The 21,593-nt window shown below is 45.1% G+C and overlaps 1 protein-coding gene across 1 annotated transcript; it reads right to left on the bottom strand.

Annotated features, from left to right (window-relative positions):
* Positions 1-383: 383 nt before the first annotated feature.
* On the bottom strand, positions 384-10,718 carry INSIG1 (insulin induced gene 1). The gene is made up of 6 exons (XM_058818295.1): positions 10,668-10,718; positions 10,007-10,419; positions 7,183-7,307; positions 5,933-6,099; positions 5,300-5,399; positions 384-2,642 (listed from the first exon to the last, which is right to left on the bottom strand). The coding sequence occupies exons 2-6, from the start codon at positions 10,401-10,403 to the stop codon at positions 2,613-2,615; spliced, it is 819 nt and encodes a 272-aa protein (XP_058674278.1). The 5' UTR covers positions 10,404-10,419; positions 10,668-10,718; the 3' UTR covers positions 384-2,612.
* Positions 10,719-21,593: the final 10,875 nt, after the last annotated feature.

Raw genomic sequence — 21,593 nt, 5'->3', positions numbered from 1 at the left:
TTCAAGAGCTTCAGACTTCAGTAACCACTGCTGCACACAACCAAACCACAGCAGGAATTTGCATGCTTACCCTGCCCCCTCCATATTTTGTTTCAGATTATGAATTTCAGCATTTTGGAAGACAATGGCAGGAAGACTGTGTACTTTAAGGCACAAAACCATGACACACTTACTCTGCTTTCCTGCTATACAATAGCAAGGCTGTTTTTCTTCAACTGTACAACCCCTGCTGAAGCTGATCTTGCCAAGTTCAGTTTAGGATTTTTTTTTTTTTAAACCACTGCATATGCATGACTGAATATTTGTTATGCAACCATAACAACTGTCCTTTTCAAGAAAGATTCCTGCATAATGCCAGCACAGAGAGTCCAAGGCAAACATGGTTTGATCTTAAAACTTTAATAGTAAAAAAAGTGTAAAACCAAACACACCGCTGAAAACTTACCAGTAAGAATGAGAATTTAAGTGTTCAAATTCAGAATAGTGCAAATTTCCTTCACTCCCCTCCCCACCTCTTCCAAACTTAAATCACTTTGGTTAAGATACTCAGAAGTATTGGCAACAAACGAACTTTTGACTTATGTTTTTGGCTGTATTATTTCTAACAGGTACAGATTTAGTTTCAGTCTTTATAAATAAATCTGAGATACTTCTCTCTCAAATATCCATAGAGATCACTGCCAGCTTTACTCACATCTGGTTTCATAACATTTTGAAAAGGGTTTCAAGATGGTTACAAAGCTCTATCTCCAGCAAGGCAGCAGCTCCTTAAACAGTTGAGCTGAACCTGTCCCAATCTCTTCAAGTAGTTCTATAAAATTTCACTATTTAGGTTTTGAACATTTGAGGATGGATCTTATATCAATGCAATTACTTTTGATTTACACCAAAGTAAGGTTAGAATTGGGGTCTGCTCTGTAGTATAGACTTTGTGCTAAACTTTTGTTGCTAGCATTCCCTTAGAAGAGTGAAAACAGCCAGAACAGAAACCTCACCTCAACTTCTGTTTTGATGGTTCAACCTTTAACTGAAGCCTCTAACTATAACTGAAGCCATGTAAGATTGGAAAAGAACACAACAAAAAAAAAAAAATTGCATAATACAAAAAGGCAAATCCATAAAAGTTTACAAGTACACCATAACCACAAAATTGGGAGTATTTCTAAAAATTTGGGTTCAATGTAAGATACAACAAAACTAGCTTTACTAGTTAAATAAATTATTGCTCCATTTGACTCCATGCAGCATTGAAATGAACTCAGAACCCTTTTCTCTTGAATCTCTCATAAGAAATGATCGATATTGAAGAGAACTCGAGGCTCAGACTTACTGTACATTGCACTTCAACTTTTAAGACCTAATACTTGCTATTTAGGTCTCCTGTGGCCTAAGCTATCAAATGAATACGTTGTGCTCACCAGAACTATGTATTAAGAAACACCAAATGTTTAATGTAGTGACATAAGCACTTTTTGTTTTTAAGAAGGCAATCACAGATTGCAAGTTCTACAGGGTTGTGTAAAAACAAGTAGTGATCTCTTTCAGAAACTGAACTGAGAACACAAGCTGTTTGCTGTTCTTCACATACAGTTTAAATCACATTTGAGGCCCAATTCTGTTTCTCATCATTTCAGTCCAAACACAGATTCAAAGGACAGCTCTAGGAGGAAATGACAAATCAAAGAACTTGGAGGCACGTGCTAAATGGCCAAGCACTGACATGGAATGCATGGTTTTTCAGTGACATCAGACATTTGAGATATTTAAGATGTCCTTTGGTGAGACACTGAAGCAAGGTCTATTATTAAGCAGGCACAGTCACACACACAGAGATTTCTTACTGAATTGTGGCCAGAGCTTGATTCTTGCAAATCTAACTGCAAGCCTCAGGAGTAATGAAATTTCCAGTTGGAATCTCTTGATAAAGGTTCACATTTGAACAAGATTGTCTCCTGTGCTTACTTCTCATACTGAAGTAATTTAGAAATTCCAAACTAGGGCTTTCAACCTGTCATCCCCAAACCCTCTCCACCGTCAAAGACAGAAACTTAATGCAGCATTACAAGAAAGGGCATGATTCCTTCATAAGACTCCTAAAAGCATTAGTGCAATGCCTTTAATCTGTTTTGATCACTCTTATTTTTAAATAACCCTATTTTTTAAAGACTTGGATAAATACTATTCCTATTGAACCTTACTTCATCATTGTTAAGCACCATCGATCTACTTCCTTTGGGCACTGATACAAGAGCTTGTAATTAAATTTCAGTTTCAAGGCTTTAAAACATGGCAGCTGATTCAATAACTTACAGTGGAATCTAATACTTGGAAAACTGCCACTTAGCCTGAACAGTTGTATGCACTTGGTGTTAAACTCTTCCAGAGAACAGCCATATGCAAATGCTTATGTGGTAAATTGGGGTAAGATTTCAAGATAAGCAGTTAATTTCACTTGGCTACTCTAAGAGTGGATAAATTTTTTTTCCCCACAAGTCATTTGTGCAGTGAGCCCATAAAGAGATTATTTCTTCTAAATAATCTTCAGTTTTAGAAAGGAACACATCTTCATAAAGTTGCTTTCACACTGGCACCGGGTATTCTTCTTCAAAGGCTTAGTCATTGTGTGGTTTCTCTGGAATACCCTATGGATAAAAACCATCAAACACGTTAGGTTTTAATGCCATCTGATAAGTGACTACATTATGCAGTATTTTCAATTATTAAATAGTAAAGTAACTCCATTTAGGCTGGCAATGACCTAGAGAGCATGGCTTATTTTAAAAGCTTAACAAGGACGTGCTCCCTAACTGTGGACAAAAAAAAAATCACTATGGGTGTTTGTTGCCTCAATCAGTGCCTCTGAAAAATCCATCTGCCAATTGCATTTCTTTCTATAAGACTTTGTTATCTCTCCTCTCTATCTCAGTTTATTTCTTAGCAGAAGGCACTCAATGCTTCACTTAACTGACATTAATTCAGTTTAAACAGCCCTTTTTCAAACCGCCTTTAACCACAAGCTACTTCATTTTCCAGTCAAAGCCTGGTATCAGAGACTTACTCATTTCTTCCTAACTCTCTTTTCTAGTATGGAATGCAGCAATATGTCACTACAAGATATTTAACCCATTTTTCTTTGAAACAAAGCTTGTAACTTGTTATCTTTCTGAGGTCAAAATGCAAATATATTTTCAAGTACTGAATGCATTCTCAGTTCTCCAGCCTCTAGCACTAGTACACAATAGATATTTGTGAGGCCCAAGTTCTGAATACCACACTAATTTGTCAGATGCTGAGAAAGATGGTTACAGCTCAAAAATGAAGTGTTGCCACCCACTTAACCCAGCTGATGAGCACTGACTGAGCAACTCTAGGTGTCAGAATGAGCAGAAAGAACTGATGGCAGCAGCAGCATCTTCACATCTTCTTTTGCTATAAAACCTACTAAAAGAAAACACTGGACTTCATCCTCAAGCTGGTGGCAAAGAAATCCCAACAAGCCAAACAAAACCCCAAAGTCTCTGCTAACAGCAAGTCTGCTGAAAGGTCACACTGCACTTTGGGAGCTCCCTTGAAATCCAGTGACTGGAAAGCAGCAAGGATCTCCCAGCTAACATTTATCAGCATGGGAGGAGAGGTCTCAGGGACACTTTTCATTTCACTTTTCATTTCTAACTGGAAAATCTAGACAGGGGCTGAGGAAGAAGCAAAGCAACTTTACTTCATTAATTTCCACAGGTGCCCCCTTCTACTCTGGAAATATCTGTCACATGCATCAAACAGCTCAGGGGCTGCAGCACAATATAGCCAGAGAAATAACTGTTTAATTCAAGTATGGGTTAAAAAATTGCTACATTCCATCTTCCTGCCACAACCACAATGGCTGACAAAACAGACTGGGACTGCTGAATTACCTCTATAGAAGAAAGATGAAGAAAGATGTGGTTGACTGGATTACAGACTCTACTTCTTGGGAATTCCAGCACACAGTGCTACACAATGACTTGTAGAAGTCTTCCTATGAAAATGCTGCACTTCCCCAAATTTTCCCTGACTAAGTAATGGCAATGTAAAACACATGAGAACACACCTCTAAATAACCAGAATGAAAAACTCTGCATTGCCAACTTTCCACTTTCTTTATAAGAAAGATGACAAGATTGACAGGAAAGCGGCAGGCAGGTTCCAGGCTGATTTTAACTACACTCAGGTGAGATGAATAGTAAAGGAAAAAAGTTCTATGTGTCTAAATTCATTTTAGCTCTTTCTTTAAGGCTGCCTTCCTTTGCTTTCTAACAGGAGCAGCAGAGCAACTGGAAAGCACTGTGTGAAATACAGAACTGTAGCATAAAACCAACTATAATTTTATTTTGAGACTCTGCTGCAATACCAAAGCTTCAACAGAATTCAGTTAATGTATGGTTTCCACTTGATGTGAGTGGCAAATTTAAAAAGAGAAATTATGCTGCCTCTTCCCTCCATACACGTAGTCCTAAATAAACCCAAATGCTGATTGCATGCATCAGTGAGATTTGAAAGGGGAGTGGTGAACTTGTGGTTTAAAAATCCTCAAATGCCCTCCAGTAAAAATTGAAGGCACCTAAACCACAGCAGCCTTACGAAAGTTAACTTGAAGGGTGTTTTCCAGGATATAGGACTTGCATAGCAAGGAAGACAGAAGTTAAATCAACATAATATTAATTATTATTATCCATCAGTGTCAGAACACATTTCACAACCAAGCCTTAGGCTGATGTGCAAACACACAGCCACGTTTACTCTTCAGTGTGCCACAAGGAAATAATTCCTTAAGAACCTGGCAAACAAGACAGCAATTTATATTATCCTTTTATATATGGAGTGATACTTGAATCATGTCTGAAGTAACCAGCAAGAGAATATTTGATTTTGGAGCAGTGGAATTTGATGCTATATAGGGACATTTCCCTATATATACTTTTGTGCATGAATAATTAGAGAAAGCCCAGCAGTGTCTCAGTTCTCCAGCTACCCTAAATGTTAATTATAAATACTGATGGAGCAGGAGCAATGTACTGATTCCAGTCTTATTTTGGCTGCCACTGGAAAAAGTTAAATACAAAAGACATTCAAACACTTACTAAGACAATACCCACTCTACTGGCAACACAGGTTGTCTGCTTACAGCTCAGCTCTTAGGAATACATCTATTTAACTCTGACAGTTCGTGAGTCATACCCTTCAAGGCATAGTTTATTCTTGGACTAACAACAATGGAAGGCATTTGGATTGTTAAGGAAACTACTAATTATGCAGTAATTACCATAGCCAGCTGGCGTCCTATGTTTCCTACAGTCACACCTCCTGAGAAAAATATACATGGAAGCCAAGAACGAATGTAAAGGAAATCTGGGGATGTATACCTAGTGAAGAAAAGGGAACGAGTTAGAAAGTTAGAGACAAGTAATTTTCATCATCTTACATGCTCTTAACCAGATGCTACAGAACTCTCTCCCCTGGGCTTAAACAAAAAACAAAACAAAACAAAAACAAACCCCCCCCCCAAAAAAAAAACAAAACCCAAAAAAAGGCAGTAACAGTGGGGATAGAAACTCTTAATTTGGGAGACCAAATCAAGTCTGTAAACTTCACAAGCTTCTAAATGCCCTTGTTCTAGCCAGTAAAGTTTAGAAATTCACTCTGCTGAGAGCCAGCAGAAGTTCAGTTTTCTGAGGTGTTACCATTTCACCACACATCCCAATCCCAGTGCTCCCCACCTTCCACCCACAGTTCACAGTCTGGGCATTTGGAACAACTGGACCACTACCTTACACAAACAAAAACATCTTCTTACAAAAATGTGCTAAAGATATTAACAACTAAATTCCAGTTCATGTGCACCCATGCTTTTAGTTAAGACAAGAGAATTGAAATACTATTTTAGCAGCTAACTTACTGATAAACACCATTATATACAAGAAACTGGGTTATCAGTGTTGCTACAAAGGCTATTGTTATTCCAAGTCCGAGACCACTTCTTGAACGATCAAATGTCCACCAAAGCCCCAGTGATAAGGCTGCCAGAGTCAGGGACAGCTGGATGTTGTTTGCAAAGTCTAATTTCTGGAAAAAGATGTTAAGGACAGTGCTTTTTAAGTCTGTAGACATCCTGTGGCCAAAACTGAACAAGCGAGCACAACTCTCTGTCTTTAAACACAATACATTTTAGGATTTGGTTTTCAGACCTGCCAAGCAATCATAGCCCTTGTTAACTCTGACTGGAGCATGACTGCAAAGTCAACATCAATTTTTGTCACACTGAGCATCTAGAGAATAGGCTACATTTTGAAACATTTAACTTTGATGGATTTTTGTCTCAAGTAACCTAAGTGAGCCGGATTACCCAGGTTTTCTGCTCACGCCACCATATTTTTAATATAAAGAACACTTTTATTTTGTGCTTCTCACTAGCACATCACTAGTTAGTTGTGTTAACTTTTAGATGTAGACAAGATGTAGATTAAAACAACACAGCTTACACTGTTATGCTTGCAGTTATAGAAGACATACCTCAATATCAGTGAGCTGTGTTACACATCTTACAGTAGCCACTGCAGCCTACAGCAGGTCTCACAGTGATATATGGTCTCTTCAAGCCAGTCTTATAAGCTCTTGGAGATTTACATCCCACCCAAGATAGCTCAGCTACCTTAGAAGGCATAAATTCAGGTGGATGGCTTCTGTGGCAGCATTGGAAACAGAAAGTTTTAATAAAAGGCAAAGTAACAAAATTCTTTACAGAGAAAACCCAAAGCCGGGTGCAAGAGGTTCTTGCTCTTGGTAAAACACCCCACAAAAGCCATTGGTTCCTTTGCTCTCTTCTTTTTCTAGTGAATTGCTTAGGCAGGACTTTTTGGCTCCTATCCAATTTGCTATCCTTAAGTTTGAGGTGAAGCCCCTCAGGTCCTATGAGGAGCCTTTTTTGCCTCATTGAGGAGAGAAACTTCTGGGCTTTTTTTTCCTGTTTTAGGAGAGAAAGGAGAGTTTTGTCACTCCGTCAACAGGGGGCACATTCCTATATCGCAGACCTTCTCTTCCAGCAGCACCACCCTTATCTTGGCAATCCTCCCCCAGACCCCAGAGAGTGGCAGAGCCAGTCTGCTGAGCCCAGAGCAAGCCCAGGGAGCAAACACTACTGAAGGATACAGCACTGGCGTGGTTGATGCCCACGAAGACGGCGATGCAGCGCATGACGCTGGCCCACTCCCGCTTGAACTTGTGGGGCTCCCCGAGGTGGCTGTCGATGCAGGGGTACAGCAGGCCAACCACAGCTGCAAGAGAAGGAACAACACTTGCACCAGCTGCCAGGCAAGGATTACTCCAATATTGCTAAATATTAGCTTGGCATGAAAGTGCTTGAGAAAGCAGTGAGGTGCTGATTACACTGCTGTAAGCCTGATGAGAAAAACACAATTATCACCTGCCTTTTCTACTTTAAAGAAGTAAAAGCCCAGCTCTTTGAACCTTTAAATATATATTGCATTGTTAAGGTTATCTGACATGAAGCTCCTTTTGTTTAAAGAGATTTGTCACTTGACATCCTGAGCAAAGGCTTGTACCAATAAAAGCAAAGCACAATAAAAGCTTTGCCAGGAGTGGAATCTGTGTTCATTGCTCACGTGCAGGGCTGACATCTTTATGAACATGATTCATCAGCTGTGAATCAGGCCCTGAATTAAATATTTGCATGGACTTAGAAGTTTATTAGCAGAGCTGCTTTCTCTCCTTCTGCTGGGCTGTAAGTCAGCCCAGGGCTCCTGTCCATGTCAGATGGATTTTGATACCAAACAGAAGCAGAGATGAACTGAAACAAGCAGCTGCCATCAGTCTATTTATATCAGGGGAAAATAGATACTCACACAATTAACCAGACAAAGTTTTTATCTCTATAAAGCATTTTTCAGCCTTTATCAGTCTGAAAGTTGATAGAAGAAAAACATTGGGTAGTGTTAGCTCAGTTGCTGGCAAGAACACCAGAGTTTCATTCTTCTAAGGATTGCAACTCCCTGAGTTGTCACCAACTCCAGGGTTAGACATGCTGCTTTTACTGAGTGCAACTCCTATATTAATTAATTTCCTTTCCTGCTCTTTTTTTAATCCCTTAAACTCCTAAGAGTAAGAAATGCTATGTTAAGAAGGTTACAGAACATACTATTCCAAGACAGATGTGTTCTGAAACAGCTTCACTGCTCTGATGCCAGCTACCAGGACTCTTGCCTTATGGTAACAGCTAAATTCCAAAGTTTAATCCAACTGTGACAGGACTATGAGAACTCTCACTGGAGAATATCCCAGGCCAGCCTTTAATGAACCCTTAATGTTCATCCTTTAATGTTCATCCATTAATGAACACAGTTCATTATTCATTTGAGTTTACAGTTCATCATTCATACCCCCTTCACTGTGTGATACAAACAGACATCACATAACTGCATGAAACAAAAATATGCAGGAGTTGTTTGAAGTATTTTCAATGCAAATTAAAAACCATTACAGTGGGTTTATTTCCTAAAATTTAACTTCTTTTTAATCCTCCAACCCTTCACCAAAACTTTGTCTAGACATGGACTGGGGGGTTATGAATAATAAACCATGAAGTATGTGCCAGCTGCTGTGACAGTCACACCATGGCCTGAGCCTTCTGTGCCCAGCAGTGGGCAAGGGACAGGCAGGTGACAGGCAGGGACAGCAGGCAGGGGCCAGGCAGGTGACAGGGCACAGTTAGGTGAGAGCAGCAGCAGGCAAGGTGCTGAGAGCAAGCAGGTGATGGGGGCAGCAGGCAAGGGGCAGGCAGGTGACAGGGGACAGACAGGTGACAGGGGCAAGGGATAACAAGAGGGCAGCTGGCAGGGGCAGTGGGCAAGGGGCACTGGTGACAGGGGTGGGGGCCAGGCCGGTCACTTTTTAAACTGATTATCATGCCCCATATATTGCCTGGTAGAACATCATCATGTTATTTTAAGTCACTGGATGATAGATAATAAATCATCTCACTTCCAGATTTTTTGGTAGGAGTAGCACAAGCACATTTGTACAACTGTCTTTGAGAACAAATTCAAAGCCTTAGCAATGAATTTATAGGAGAAGGGCTGGTGACAGGGCTCGGTTGGGGCCCGGGGTCAGGCCGGTGACAGGGCTCGGCTGGGGCTCTGTGGGGCCCGGGCCGGTGACAGGGCTCGGCTGGGGCTCTGTGGGGCCGGGCCGGTGACAGGGCTCGGCTGGGGCTCTGTGGGGTCCGGGCCGGTGACAGGGCTCGGCTGGGGCTCTGTGGGGCCCGGGCCGGTGACAGGGCTCGGCTGGGGCTCTGTGGGGCCCGGGCCGGTGACAGGGCTCGGCTGGGGCTCTGTGGGGCCCGGGCCGGTGACAGGGCTCGGCTGGGGCTCTGTGGGGTCCGGGCCGGTGACAGGGCTCGGCTGGGGCTCTGTGGGGCCCGGGCCGGTGACAGGGCTCTGTGGGGGCTCTGTGGGGCCCGGGCCGGTGACAGGGCTCGGCGGGGGCTCTGTGGGGCCCGGGCCGGTGACAGGGCCGCGCGCGCCGCCGCACGTGACTTCCTTGTTGTGGCCCAGCCCGTGGCCAGTCGCGGGCGCAGCCAATGGCGAGCGCCGCCCGCCACTCACCAGTTCGGCGGCAGCCAATGGGCGGCGGGGGGGGCGGGGCCGACACGCGGCGGAGCGGGGCGGGGGCAGCGCGGGAGCCCCGCGCGGGGCGGGCGGCACCGGGAGCGGCGGGAACGCCGCGGTCACCCCGAGCCCGAGCCCCGCTTCCAGCCAGGGACACCCCCCGATTCACCCGCGCACCGGCTCAAAACCGGCCCTGAGACACGCGGGGATGGAGCCGAGCTCGCATCACTCGCTGCCGGATGGGAATGCGGGGCTCCCGCGCGCACGGGTCACGCATTCAGCCCAACCGCCTCTCCTCCACGAGAGGATGAGGAAAAGCCCAAAATCACCGGTGGAGGTCAGCGACTCACCTGCTGCTGTGCCGCAGCACGGCGGCACCCACCAGGCGGAGGAGAAGAGAGTAGAAATCACTTCGTCAGGGAACAAAGTCACATTCCGCTGGATCTGCAGCAAGTTCAGCACCAGGGCCATGAAAGCACCCACGACGAAGAGCACCACGCTCCTCTGCACCAGGTGCTGACTCCAGTTCAAGGTGCTGCTGGTGCTGCTGGCGGTGCTGCTGGTGCTGGAGGTGCTGGGGCTGCGAGCTGCGCGACCCACCAGCGGCAGCGAGGGGCTCGGCACGGAGGAGCTCAGCATCTCGCCCACCTTGGCGGCCAGCCCCGCCGCCGTGCCCCCCAGCTGGCTCCTGTGCCTTCCTCTGGCAGTGCCGGAACAGCTCCAGGCGCAGCTCTCCAACCTGGGCATTGGCTCCTCCGGACACCTGAAACACACGCACGGACGCACACGCTAGTAAAGCCCCCAGCAACGGGTCAGGCCGGCGCCTCCCTCCGCCGCATCCTCCAGCGCCGCCGGGGCTCTAGAGGCGCCGGGGGATGCGGGGTGATCCCGGGGCTGCTCCGCCTCGTCCCCACGGGAGGACACGGACCCCGGCCCGCGACCCCCGCGGGGGCAGGGCTCGCCCCCTACCCGGGCCCGTCCGTCTGTCCCCGCGTCCCGCCGCCCGCTCACCTCGGGATGGGCTGGGGGAGCTGCGCCGCTCCGCCGCCTCCCTACCGGCTGCGCTCCGCCAGCCCGCGCCCCGGGGAAGGTTTATAAACCCCGAGCCGCGGATGTCACGTTACCCGCCGCCGACCTACCCGCGGCCGCAGGCAGCGCCGGGCCCGCCGCTCCGCTCCGCTCCGCGCCGCCGCCCCGCCCGTCCCCGCCCGTCCCCTCCCCGCCGGGCGGCGCGAGCGCCGGGCGCGGGAGCCGCCGCGCCAGCCCCGGGCGGCCGCGGCCCCGCTCGGGTGAGGCGGCGCAGCCAATGGCGGGCGGGCGGCTGATATGACGTGCCGGACACACCACCCGCCTCCCGGGCCCGCCGCTCCGCCCGCAGCGCGGCGGCGGCGGCGGAAGGACCGGGCGGAACCGTGCGAGACCGTGCGGGGCCGTGCGGACGGGCGGGAGCGCGCCGGGAATGCGCGCCGCCCCCGGGCGGGAAGGGGAGGGCGGTGGAGGGATGGAGATGAGGACGATGGAGGGATGGAGATGAGGACGATGGAGGGATGGAGATGCGGGCCGTGGAGGGATGGAGATGAGGACGATGGAGGGATGGAAATGAGGGTCGTGGAGGGATGGAGATGAGGGCGATGGAGGGACGGAGATGAGGGCGGTGGAGGGACGGAGATGAGGGCGATGGAGGGACGGAGATGAGGGTGGTGGAGGGATGGAGATGCTGGCCGTGGTGATGCTGTCATGGAATCAGAGAATGGTCAAGGTTCGACGAGACTTTTAAGGTCATCGTGTCCAACTGTGAACCCAAGTGACCCCGTAGCCTTTAAACTCTAAGCCATGTCACCCAGTGCCAGCTCCAAACGCCTCTTGAACACCTCCAGTGTCGGCATCTCTAGCTGGTCAGAGTGACCCTGAGAAAAGTTCCAAAGTCTGTTTTCCCAGCCCGGCGCTTGAAGAAAGAGTTAGGGCTCTTCATTTCTCATGTCCTGGGTCCTGACACTCCACCACCTCCCTGGGCAATCTATCCCAATGCCTGACCACCCTAAAAGTGATTATTTTTTTTTTGGTTTCCAACTATCTAATTTGAATCTCCACAGTGTCATTTTAAGGCCACGTGTTGGTGGCCTTTGCAGCCAAGCCCTTGTGTGCTTGCCCAGCCTGCTGCGTGTCCCTTTGGGAGATGGCAGTTAGTAACAGGGGAGGCTCTGGCGTCTCCTGAAGACGAAGGGATCGGTGATCTCTGTCATAATTCTAAAATGGTGTAAGGGGATCCTGCCAAGCCCGTGACTCCGTGAGACAGTGGTGCCAAAGCCAGACGCTGCGTCAGCGAGCAGCCGTGGGGTGAGCGGAGGATCTGAGGCTCCTGACTGGTCCCTGACAGCCTGAGCAGCTGCTCTGCCAGCCCTGGCAAAGCTCAGGTCACAATCCTCCCACACTAAAATAACAAAAAGCCAGTTAAACACAAGTTCACCCTCTGGACTCTGTGAGGGTTTGGGAAGAGGCCTGTCAGGGATGGTTGAGTGCGAGCTGTACATTATGGTAGAGTTCAGCACCAAAAAATGAGGACACGGAGCAGGACTCGGCTCCCAGGGTCCTTTTTGAGTCCCCAGTTCTCCAGGACATGTGGGAGGCTGGTGTATGCAGTAGGAATTGCTGGGCTTTGTGTTTATTAGCTGGCTTCAATGGACCAGCAGATCTTTTCACATGAGGTGTGCCATCATTACACTTGGGAGGAATATAGGACCCAAGGGCTTCCCAAGTGATGGCACTGAGGATTTAAGGATAACTGTTACGTATTTAGGATAACTGTGCCTATGATGGGCACAGTGATGGTCCAGGATCAGTGGTCAGTGGTGGTTCCAGTTGTCTTTCATTGATGTGTTAAATGTAGCAAATCAAATACATGAAATCAGTTGAAGATATGGAAAGAGGCAGGTCTTCTCTGCACATATAATGAGTGAAGTTAACCTGGGGTATGGCTGTCCCTTCTGATCTCTGCTCATTTCCAGCTGGGATGGAGAGAGTTAGCATAGCTGATCCTGCTGAGCAAAGTGCCTTTGGAAAATATGCTGGACAGATTGTTATTGCCACTGCTGGAAGTGACAGATGAGCCCAGAATTTTTCTCTTAATGCCAACTGGGATCACCCCACTAATGTCCTGCAGACTTTACTGCTGAACCAAGGTATTTGTGTACTGTACTCTGTACTTGGAATTGTAAATACTCAGTTTCTATTGCTATTTATTGTACTGAAACAGCTTTTGGTTTTACTTTAATATGCTAAAATTGTTTAGATTCTTCTGTCAGATTTTTTAAGACACAATATATTTCTCTTTCTTCATTTGTTTTTGGATTTTCCCTGACCCAGTTGGATCTGCTCAAAAAGTTTGAGTCAACTATTTTGAGAGAAAACAGCCTTGATATATTGTCAGCTTCTGATGGGTTCCTCTGCAGAAATGTTTGATTTGTTTCAGGAAATCACATGCAGACCTAACACTTCCCCTCATGGCAACTGTGTATGAGCTTTGAATTGACACAGACAATTTATCTGCATTCCCAGACCACTAAGGAACACCTTTGGCAGCTCTAAATAAGGGCTAGAGCTCATTCCCTGGGAAATACTCTTTCTTGGTGAATCACTCACGTTGTGATTTATCAACAGGACTGTGGATCCAAGATAAAATGATTGATCTTTATACAAAATCTCTTCCTGGACTTGGCTTATGGGAAACAAATATAATTCATCCTTGCTTGTGCTGCATCTCTACTTTATTTGAAAAAAAAAATAAATCTTAAATCTTTCTGTATTTAAATTCTCCCCCTGAATCTTGCTTATATTTTCAGTGTTTGGGCAGAGTTTACATTCCCTTGTGCTGCATCTGCTAGTTTTCCTTCCTGAAAGAACCTCTTAAGCAAATTTTTTTTATCCTGTGTTTTTCCTTTCCTCATGGGTATGCCTCTTTCGCTACTTCCTGCAGAATATTTTATTTGAATATTTTATATGGGTTTTTTTCATATTCATGATATCATGTGGTGGTGCCCTTCTTTCTTCCTGGTTTCTTTCAGACAACAGGGAACAACTTCTGAGAGAGTAAAACTTGCTGCAGCTTTTCCAAAACCAGCTGAATCAGTGCAAATCTAAACTATTCAATAACCTGTCCCTGAGCATATTTTCCCCAAAGTTACCCACTTAGAATAAAGGTTAAATGCCCCCTTTGTTCATGTTGCTTTACTGTCCTGTTGCTTTACATTTCTTTTTTGGAATCCTAAGGAAGGTTAGGCCTCAGCATGCTTTGATTAATGCCTGAAATTTTATGCTTAACAGTTATTTCTGGAAAGAAGCTCTCACATGTCTTTGTAAGATTAATGACATCGTTATTTTTATCCCATCCCTTAGCAAAGGCAGCAGAATCTCTAAGTACTCAGCATTGCTGCTCATTACATAAATAAATAATTTCACCTGTTCTTTCACACTTTCTGTGTTAAATTCTGCAATGTTCTGGAATCTGACAATGTGCTTGCACTCACGAGCACTGTCTCATGGGCCTCTTGTGTGGGAAGCTTAGGATACTTGGACAATTTATTTTTCTCCCTACTTAAACTAGATCAAAACATGAGCTGTCTGCTGATATAAGCTCAGAAGGCAGTGGTGGAGAATCACAGAGCAAGGCCTGATTTATGGGTAAAACTGCTCTCCCTCTGCTTCACTGGAGATTTTTTTGACTTTTTTCACCTTCAAGACTTTCTCCTATTGATACAGAGAATAGAAACCTTCCCAGTCATATGCTCAGCCTTAATCTCCTGTGTCTCCATAAAAGGATTTAGTGACATTCATTGTTTGATTCCCCATGCCAACTCTACGTACAAGAGTTCAAAAAATCTTTTGACATCAGTGGCAGTCTGTCTTCCTGAGTTCTTTGCTTTATCAGAGGTCTCCAGTGTAGTTGTGTGAATTCTCAGGAACCTGCAGCAAAGCCTGCAGATCATACAATCATAGAATGGTGTGGGTTGGAAGGGACCTTGAAGATCATCCTGCTCCAACCCCCTGCCATGGGCAGGGACACCTTCCTCTATCCCAGGCTGCTCAGAGCTCCATCCACCCTGTCCTTGAGCACTTCCAGGCATGGGACATTCACAAATTCCCTTGGCAACCTGTGCCAGGGTCTGACCACACTCACAACAAAGAATTTCTTCCTGCTATCTAATCTAAACCTGCTCTCAAGGGGAAGCCATTCCCCCTTGTCCTGTCACTCCAGGCTCTTGTGAAAAATCCCTCTCCATTTTTTTTGTGGGTTCCTTTCAGGTACTGGAAGGTGACAATTAGGTCACCTTGAAGGCTTCTCTTTTGCAGGCTGAGCAATCCCAATTCTCTCAGCCTTTCCTTGTAAGAGAGGTGCTCCATCCCTCTGATCATCTTGGTGGCCTCTCCCAGAGTTGCTCCATGTCCTTCCTGATCTGGGGACCCCAGATCTGGATGCAGCACTCCAGGTGGGGTCTCACCAGAACAGAGACAGCATCCTCTCCCTCTCCCTGCTGCCCTCGGTGCTTTGGATGCAGCCCAGGGCGTGGGTGTGAGTGAACATGGACAGGTCATGAACAGCTTCCCATCCACCAGCACCCCCAAATCCCTCTTGATCTGTTCCTCCTCCACCCTGGATTGTCACTAGCATGGCCCAAACCCAGATCAGCACGTTGCACTTGGCTTAGACCACAGGAGATTCCTGTGGGCCACTTCTCAAGTTCATCCAGGTGCTTCTTCAGGTGTGGCCACTGCACCAACCAGCTTGGTGTCATCTGTAAACTTGGTGAGGCTGCTCCAGTTCCTTTGTCTATATCATTAATGAACACATTAAATAACATTAATGAAGACATTAAATAAAGCTGGTCCCAGTGAGGACCCTGGAGGACACCAGACCCTGGAGGACACTGCTTGTCAGTGATGTCCTGGTTCCTTCTCAGAGGTCAGAACACCTGAGAAGGAAAAGGTGTATGCTGAGTTCTGCAGGGTGGTTCTGTGAGATTGCTCAAGCCCCAGGGCAGGAGCTCATTAAAAGCTGAAAGGAGAAGGACAGGGAGTGATTACAGGGTACAACAGGCAGGATGCAGAACGTACAGCTCTGAACAAGGCAAACTCCAGCCAGAACACTTCAGGCTTGTAAAACAAAGGGGGAAAACAAAGTGTGTTGGTGGTTAGTGTATAATAACGTGAGTCATCCACAGTGAGCAGAGCTTAAAAACTTGGCTGCTTTTACATAATCTGAGGGTGAGGAACAATAGTCGGAGTTTGAACATGGAAATTAAACCCTAAGATATCCAAACAAACCCCTGTCTTTGTGTGGTTAATAATATTGTAGTGGGCATGTGACAAATGTTAATGGAACATTTTTTGTTTAGTTGCCGATGTTTCTCTAGCTGCTTTTTCTTTTACCAGAACAAAACAGAAAGAACAATTCTATGCAGGCTGCTGTCTTCAAATGTCTATAAATCCATGTAACAACTATCATATAATTAGCCAGCCAACATCCCACATGCAGCTGTGGGCACTGACTCCCTGTCAATGAACCTCTGTCCTGACACAAAGGCAGTGCCTCTGCCTCGCTTTTGACTTCATTCATCAGCACAGTTCTGCATATTTATGTAGCAGAGAGTTCAGTGAGTTCATACTTGGTATTCAAAGTGGTGATTTAATCTAAACTTCATCATGAAAAAATGCTGTTTGTTGGTTATAATGCTGGAAAAGTTACTTCTTTGGTGATGACAGTAGGTTTGTGAGGCTGGCCTGAGCATCATTACTGAGGCAAGCTCTTCTAGCCAGGTGTGGTTAAAATTGTTGATACTCTAATCTTTCTATATTTCCATTTATACATGTATTTATACTATGTCCAGACCTTTAAACATATTGATTAGAAGTGATGCTTCCATATTTTTTTTTAACATTAGCTGTGATATAAAGAGCAGGGCACAATGGACCAGGTTTCCTTGAGGGTAAATTTATTGACTGTAATAACTTTTTAAAGGAGTAGCTAGTCAAGTGTCATCTGAGGGAGTGGCCTGTGTTTTATAATACTAGTCCAAGTCATGACAGAGACTAAAGATTAGACACTAAATGGATGAAATAAACAGAAGTATCATGATAAACCACCAAACAATAGGAACATTTTATTTTAAATGCATTTATTTCTTGGTGGAAACATTTCTTGCATAAAGAAGAAGACTAGGTACATTTCTATCACCAGTCCTTGCATAACATTAGTCCTTTGCAGAAAGGCACCTCCAAGGTGTGTGTTCAGGAGAGCATGTCCATGGTTCATTTAAGATTAAATGATTTTCATTTGTTTGGGGACTTTGGACTCAGTCATTCTCACATAGGATAAAAAGGAACTTCCCTTAAGGATTGCATTGTGAACTGTCTTCCTCTTACATCCCTCTTCTTATGACACTTAATTCCAGCCCTTTTCCTCTGAGGTAGGCAGCCTCCCAGTTACTCTTGTCATATGTGCCTGAGGAAGATGCTTCTGGAATTCATATTTTCTAGTTTGTAGGGTTAAACATGAAACCCCCCAAAAGTGGTACTCCAGCTTACCTCAGGGTTTAGATTTCATGGTGTTTCATAGTGGGGGAGGCATGCAGTGACACTGTAGTTCATCTTGGAATGAGTGATTACAGAGGACAGGAAGGAGCTCTGCAGCATCCTCATTTTCCAAACTCTCCTCACTTTGTTGAGCAGAAGGACTGTTCCCACCTCAGAGGCTGCAGCCTCAATGTCTGATGGGGTGGGCAAGCTCTAAATCAGATCAGAACTCCTTGGGTCTGCCCTTTCCTTTCCCATCCTTCCCATGGCAATAACTATAAATAGAGCAGGAGTAGACTCAGTGTCACACACTCTGGTTGTGTCTGCACATCCTCACGTCCCTTCAACTCAGGAGCACAATGGCCAAGAGCTTTAGAGCTGCTCCTCTCATTTGGAAAACACTTTTTCCCACAGCTTTTCTCATTGGATGATTCTGCCCAATTCACACTGCTTTTAAAAAAAGAAAAAAAAAAAGAAAAAAAAGAAGAAGCCTTTAAGACGTCTGTAGCTTATCTTAGAGGACAACATTATGACTACATGAAAGAGATCAGTGCCCAAGTACTGCCAGTGCCTCTTCCAGGCTACCATCCTGAAAATGTGAGAATGTGGAGCTAACCTACCTGTGATTTTTTCCCCGCATCATGCTGTTGAGATTTATATTCAGGGAGCTGGCTTGGGTTTGAGCAGGATAATGGGAAAATCTTTCCAGTGTAAAGCTGCCCGTACAAGCAGCAAGAGCAGTGCAGAGGAAAAGCACCAGAGAACCTGCACACGTGCTAGTGCATGATGTGGTGTGGAACTGCGGTTTACATGTAACTTCATGATTACACTGTAAATATTGCTGCTTTTCAGGCAAAATCCTAAGTTTCCCATGTCAGTGATTACATCAGTGCTCTGCAATGCAGCTCACTGTACCTTGGTGGGGAAAATTGCTGTCAGACATGGTTTCAGATTACCAAGCTGAACTTTAAGTTAAAAATGTGCAGCATATGGGAAGCCTACAACTTTGCCTGGAGAGATACTTTAGAAACTGCTGAAGCTAGGTTATGGTGAAAAATGTGTTTATGTAAAGCCAAACCCTTCAGCTTTTACTCATAAAAGGACAGACTTGTAATAATGAGATCAGGCCACTTGCATGCAAACTCAAAGGACTAATTAAGTGCCAAATTTGTTCTAGCTATACACTAATGTAACTCTTGCTATCACTGCACTGCAGGACTGGACCTTACACAGCAGCTTCAAATATGCCACTGTAAATTTTACTGTTTTTATAGGTACTAAAACAGATCAAATCAAATTCTAGGCAGACTTAACCTCATTAATGATCTGAGCTGGTGCTGCCAGCTTTATTTGCTTATTCAGGCATATTTTTGGATGTTGCTTGTGCAGAGTGCTGAAGAAGAAGTTCAGAACACATTGGGCAGCAATATCTTTGGTTCAGGATCATGCACTGTGCCCACTCTGCTCTGATTAATGCCTGTGATGGTGCTGAAGTTAGTAGCTGTTGCTTTTAGCTGTTGCCCTTGGACAGAGCAGGGGGAAATAGAATCTCCAGAGGCTGCTGAGATCCCAGTTTGTCTGGGCTGGCCTTGGGAGTGCCCATTTCTGTCCTCTGACTGTACCAAAAGCTTCTGCTTTCTTTATTTAGAGGGAAGGAAGGACAGACTCGAGCTGTGAGGTCAGAGGGCAGCTGTATGTCCCTACCCTGTTATCCTACAGAATGGTCTGTGGGTGTAGCACTCACCGGGTTTCACTGTTTGTCCAGGTGTGTTTGGGAATTGCCTCACAAAGTCAGGTGCTCGTGGCATTGGTAAAGATGAGGTTGGTGCCTTCACGGATGTTGCAGAGGCTGCAAGCTGTGATTGCAGGAAGATCCCAGGGCAGACAGGCATTAACCTCTTGGGTGTTACTGGGTAATAACATCCCACGTCCGGCAAGAGAGAAAAAACACCAGGAATAAAATCCAATAACCCTGTCAGAGAAAACACAAGAAACCAATATGTGGAAACCCAGGGCACTGGGAATATTTCCCTGTCTGCTCTGGGGTGCCCTGACACCCAGGGCAGCACTGACTTTGACCCTCATTCATGGAGAAAGTTTCCCAGACTTCAAGATAGACCAGAATCCACAAAAGTGTGAAATAAATTATAGAGAGTAGTGTAGGTGCATCACTTGGTGAGAAATTGAGGTTTTGGGATTTTGAGTATGTTGTGGATGGAAGCAAGATGGAGAGCACAGGGTGATGTCCTGGGTTTCTTCTTCATGCTTCTTCTTCCTTCATTTTCATGGGTTTGGGTGGCATTTTGTAATTGGGCAGAAAAGTCCACATTGCAGCTCTGTGGGATCAGTTATTGGGTTAAAAGGGAAAATAATCCAGGTGTCAGTTCTTAATTGGATAGTTTAGTCTTAAAAGACTTTGGAACAAGAGACTGTTGGCCATTTTGTGCCTTCTAATGAAAAGCTGCCAAACTCATGGTTGTGAGATTGTTTTACTGATAAGAAATAATAAACACCTGAGTCTGAACATGAACTACTGTCTCAAGTGCCTTCAATCCAGACTCAGAAAAACCAACGAGTGGTATCCCCGCACCAATACAAAACATCTCAAGCTGAATGGCTTTGTGTCCTGTCTGAGAAGCCAGAAAGTCTGTGCATCCCATCTGAGAAGCTCTTGGTCTTCTCATCAGCCAGCCTGGGCATCTGTTCAACTGAATTTGTATTTAATTTTCTCACATGCACTGGAGGAATCTCAGCTGTAAAAATCAGCCAGACAACTTCCCCTATGTCTGAATCAGCAGCACGAAGATTTGTGGTTATCAAAGAGAGCTTGCCCCTGATTTTTAACATTTAAGAATCTGCTGGTTTGTTGTTCCATGGTTAGCTGGTTGCCTGTGTTTGCATGCAGAAATCTGTTCTTGTGCTGTGTTGTTTCTCTGGAATGCTGTGAGCAGTTGTTTTTGTTTGTTCCTACTCGGGTGGAGCTGACTGTCTAATTGGGTAAATATTTGCAATGCCATACTTGCATGCACAGAAGACAAAGAGGGCTGGACTCCTGTTGACATAAAGGGCCTTTTACACCAGCCCAGCAATGTAAAGGCTTAAATAAAATTGATAAGTACAAAACCACTCCTTATGTTTAGCCCATATAAAGTGGATTTAATTTAACTGTCATGGCCATTTTTATTTCTAATTACAGATGGACTGTATTTTCCAACATGATTACAGCCATAAAGGGGTCATTCACTCTGCCTTATTCACTGATTGCAAGTTCAAAACTGTTGGACTTCACTGTGTGGCAGTTAGCCCTGTTAATAAAATGGTATTTTTACCAGAGTGCATTTGGATATCAAGGGTGAGTTTTCCACAGATGTAGAAATTGCCTAAGTGAGCATTAGTAGGTCCAAATACCTAAAGGTGTTTTGAAAATTGCAAGCTTGTGGTGCTCAGGGAAGGTGTGTTTGTATATCTAAAATACATACCTTGCATAAACCTTATTGGGTGACTATTGCATATATAATCATTAGCTCCAAAGTACACTATAAATATCCACACACATAGATTCTAAAGATTTATCATTGAAGAGGGTATTAATAGGTAATTGAGCCTTTCTTTGAGCAAATGTTACTAAAAATGGTTGTGGCATGAGGAGAAGGGAACTTGAACTCCAAGCTGAGGTTTTGTGTAGACCTAGTTCAGCTTCTTTTTATTTGTCACAGCCTGGACCTTATTGGGAATGGATTTACTCTGGCTAGTCTTGAAAGACTTGCACAGTCTCATAGGGCCATTGCTTCACACACACCTGAACAGAAGTGTGTCTGTCTGTAGGACTAAGAAAAAAAACTTTAGTACATGAGGGTTTTATTTTATTAACAATTATTTGTCTTGTTTGAACTTCTCACTATATTTCTTCAAGGTTCAGCTATTTATTCATGTCTTCAAAAAACAAACAAGGATAATTGAGAGTTTCACCTCCATAAGGCCAAGCTCTGATTCTCTTACACCACCTGGTATCTTGCTTAGTCATCAGTTCCACTGGGTTCACTGATACCAGCTGTGGTGCCAAAGCCTGTGATTAGCACGGTGCAGCCATCCCCTCCTCCACTCCTCCCCCTCCTTTTCTGCAAGTCACAGCTTTTTGTCTGCCTTTATGATGTGAGTATTAAGGCTCAGGTTGCCTCTGAGCAAGCACTGATTGACCAGGTGCTCAGCCATATCTCTGCTCCTGCAGAGTTCATCCCATTGCTCGTGGATGTCCCCACGTCACCATCCTGTGACCCAGGCAGCACAGGTTGCCTGCAGGTTTTGGCTGTATCTGTTCCCTGGTCTAATCCCCTCCTGAACAGTGTGGAGAGTGAGGCAGGGCAGCTGAGG

Source organism: Ammospiza caudacuta, chromosome 1 (assembly GCF_027887145.1).
Source record: "Ammospiza caudacuta isolate bAmmCau1 chromosome 1, bAmmCau1.pri, whole genome shotgun sequence".
Lineage (NCBI taxonomy): Eukaryota > Metazoa > Chordata > Aves > Passeriformes > Passerellidae > Ammospiza > Ammospiza caudacuta.
Note: the sequence above shows the minus strand (reverse complement) of the source record. Positions and strands in the feature narration are given on the sequence as shown.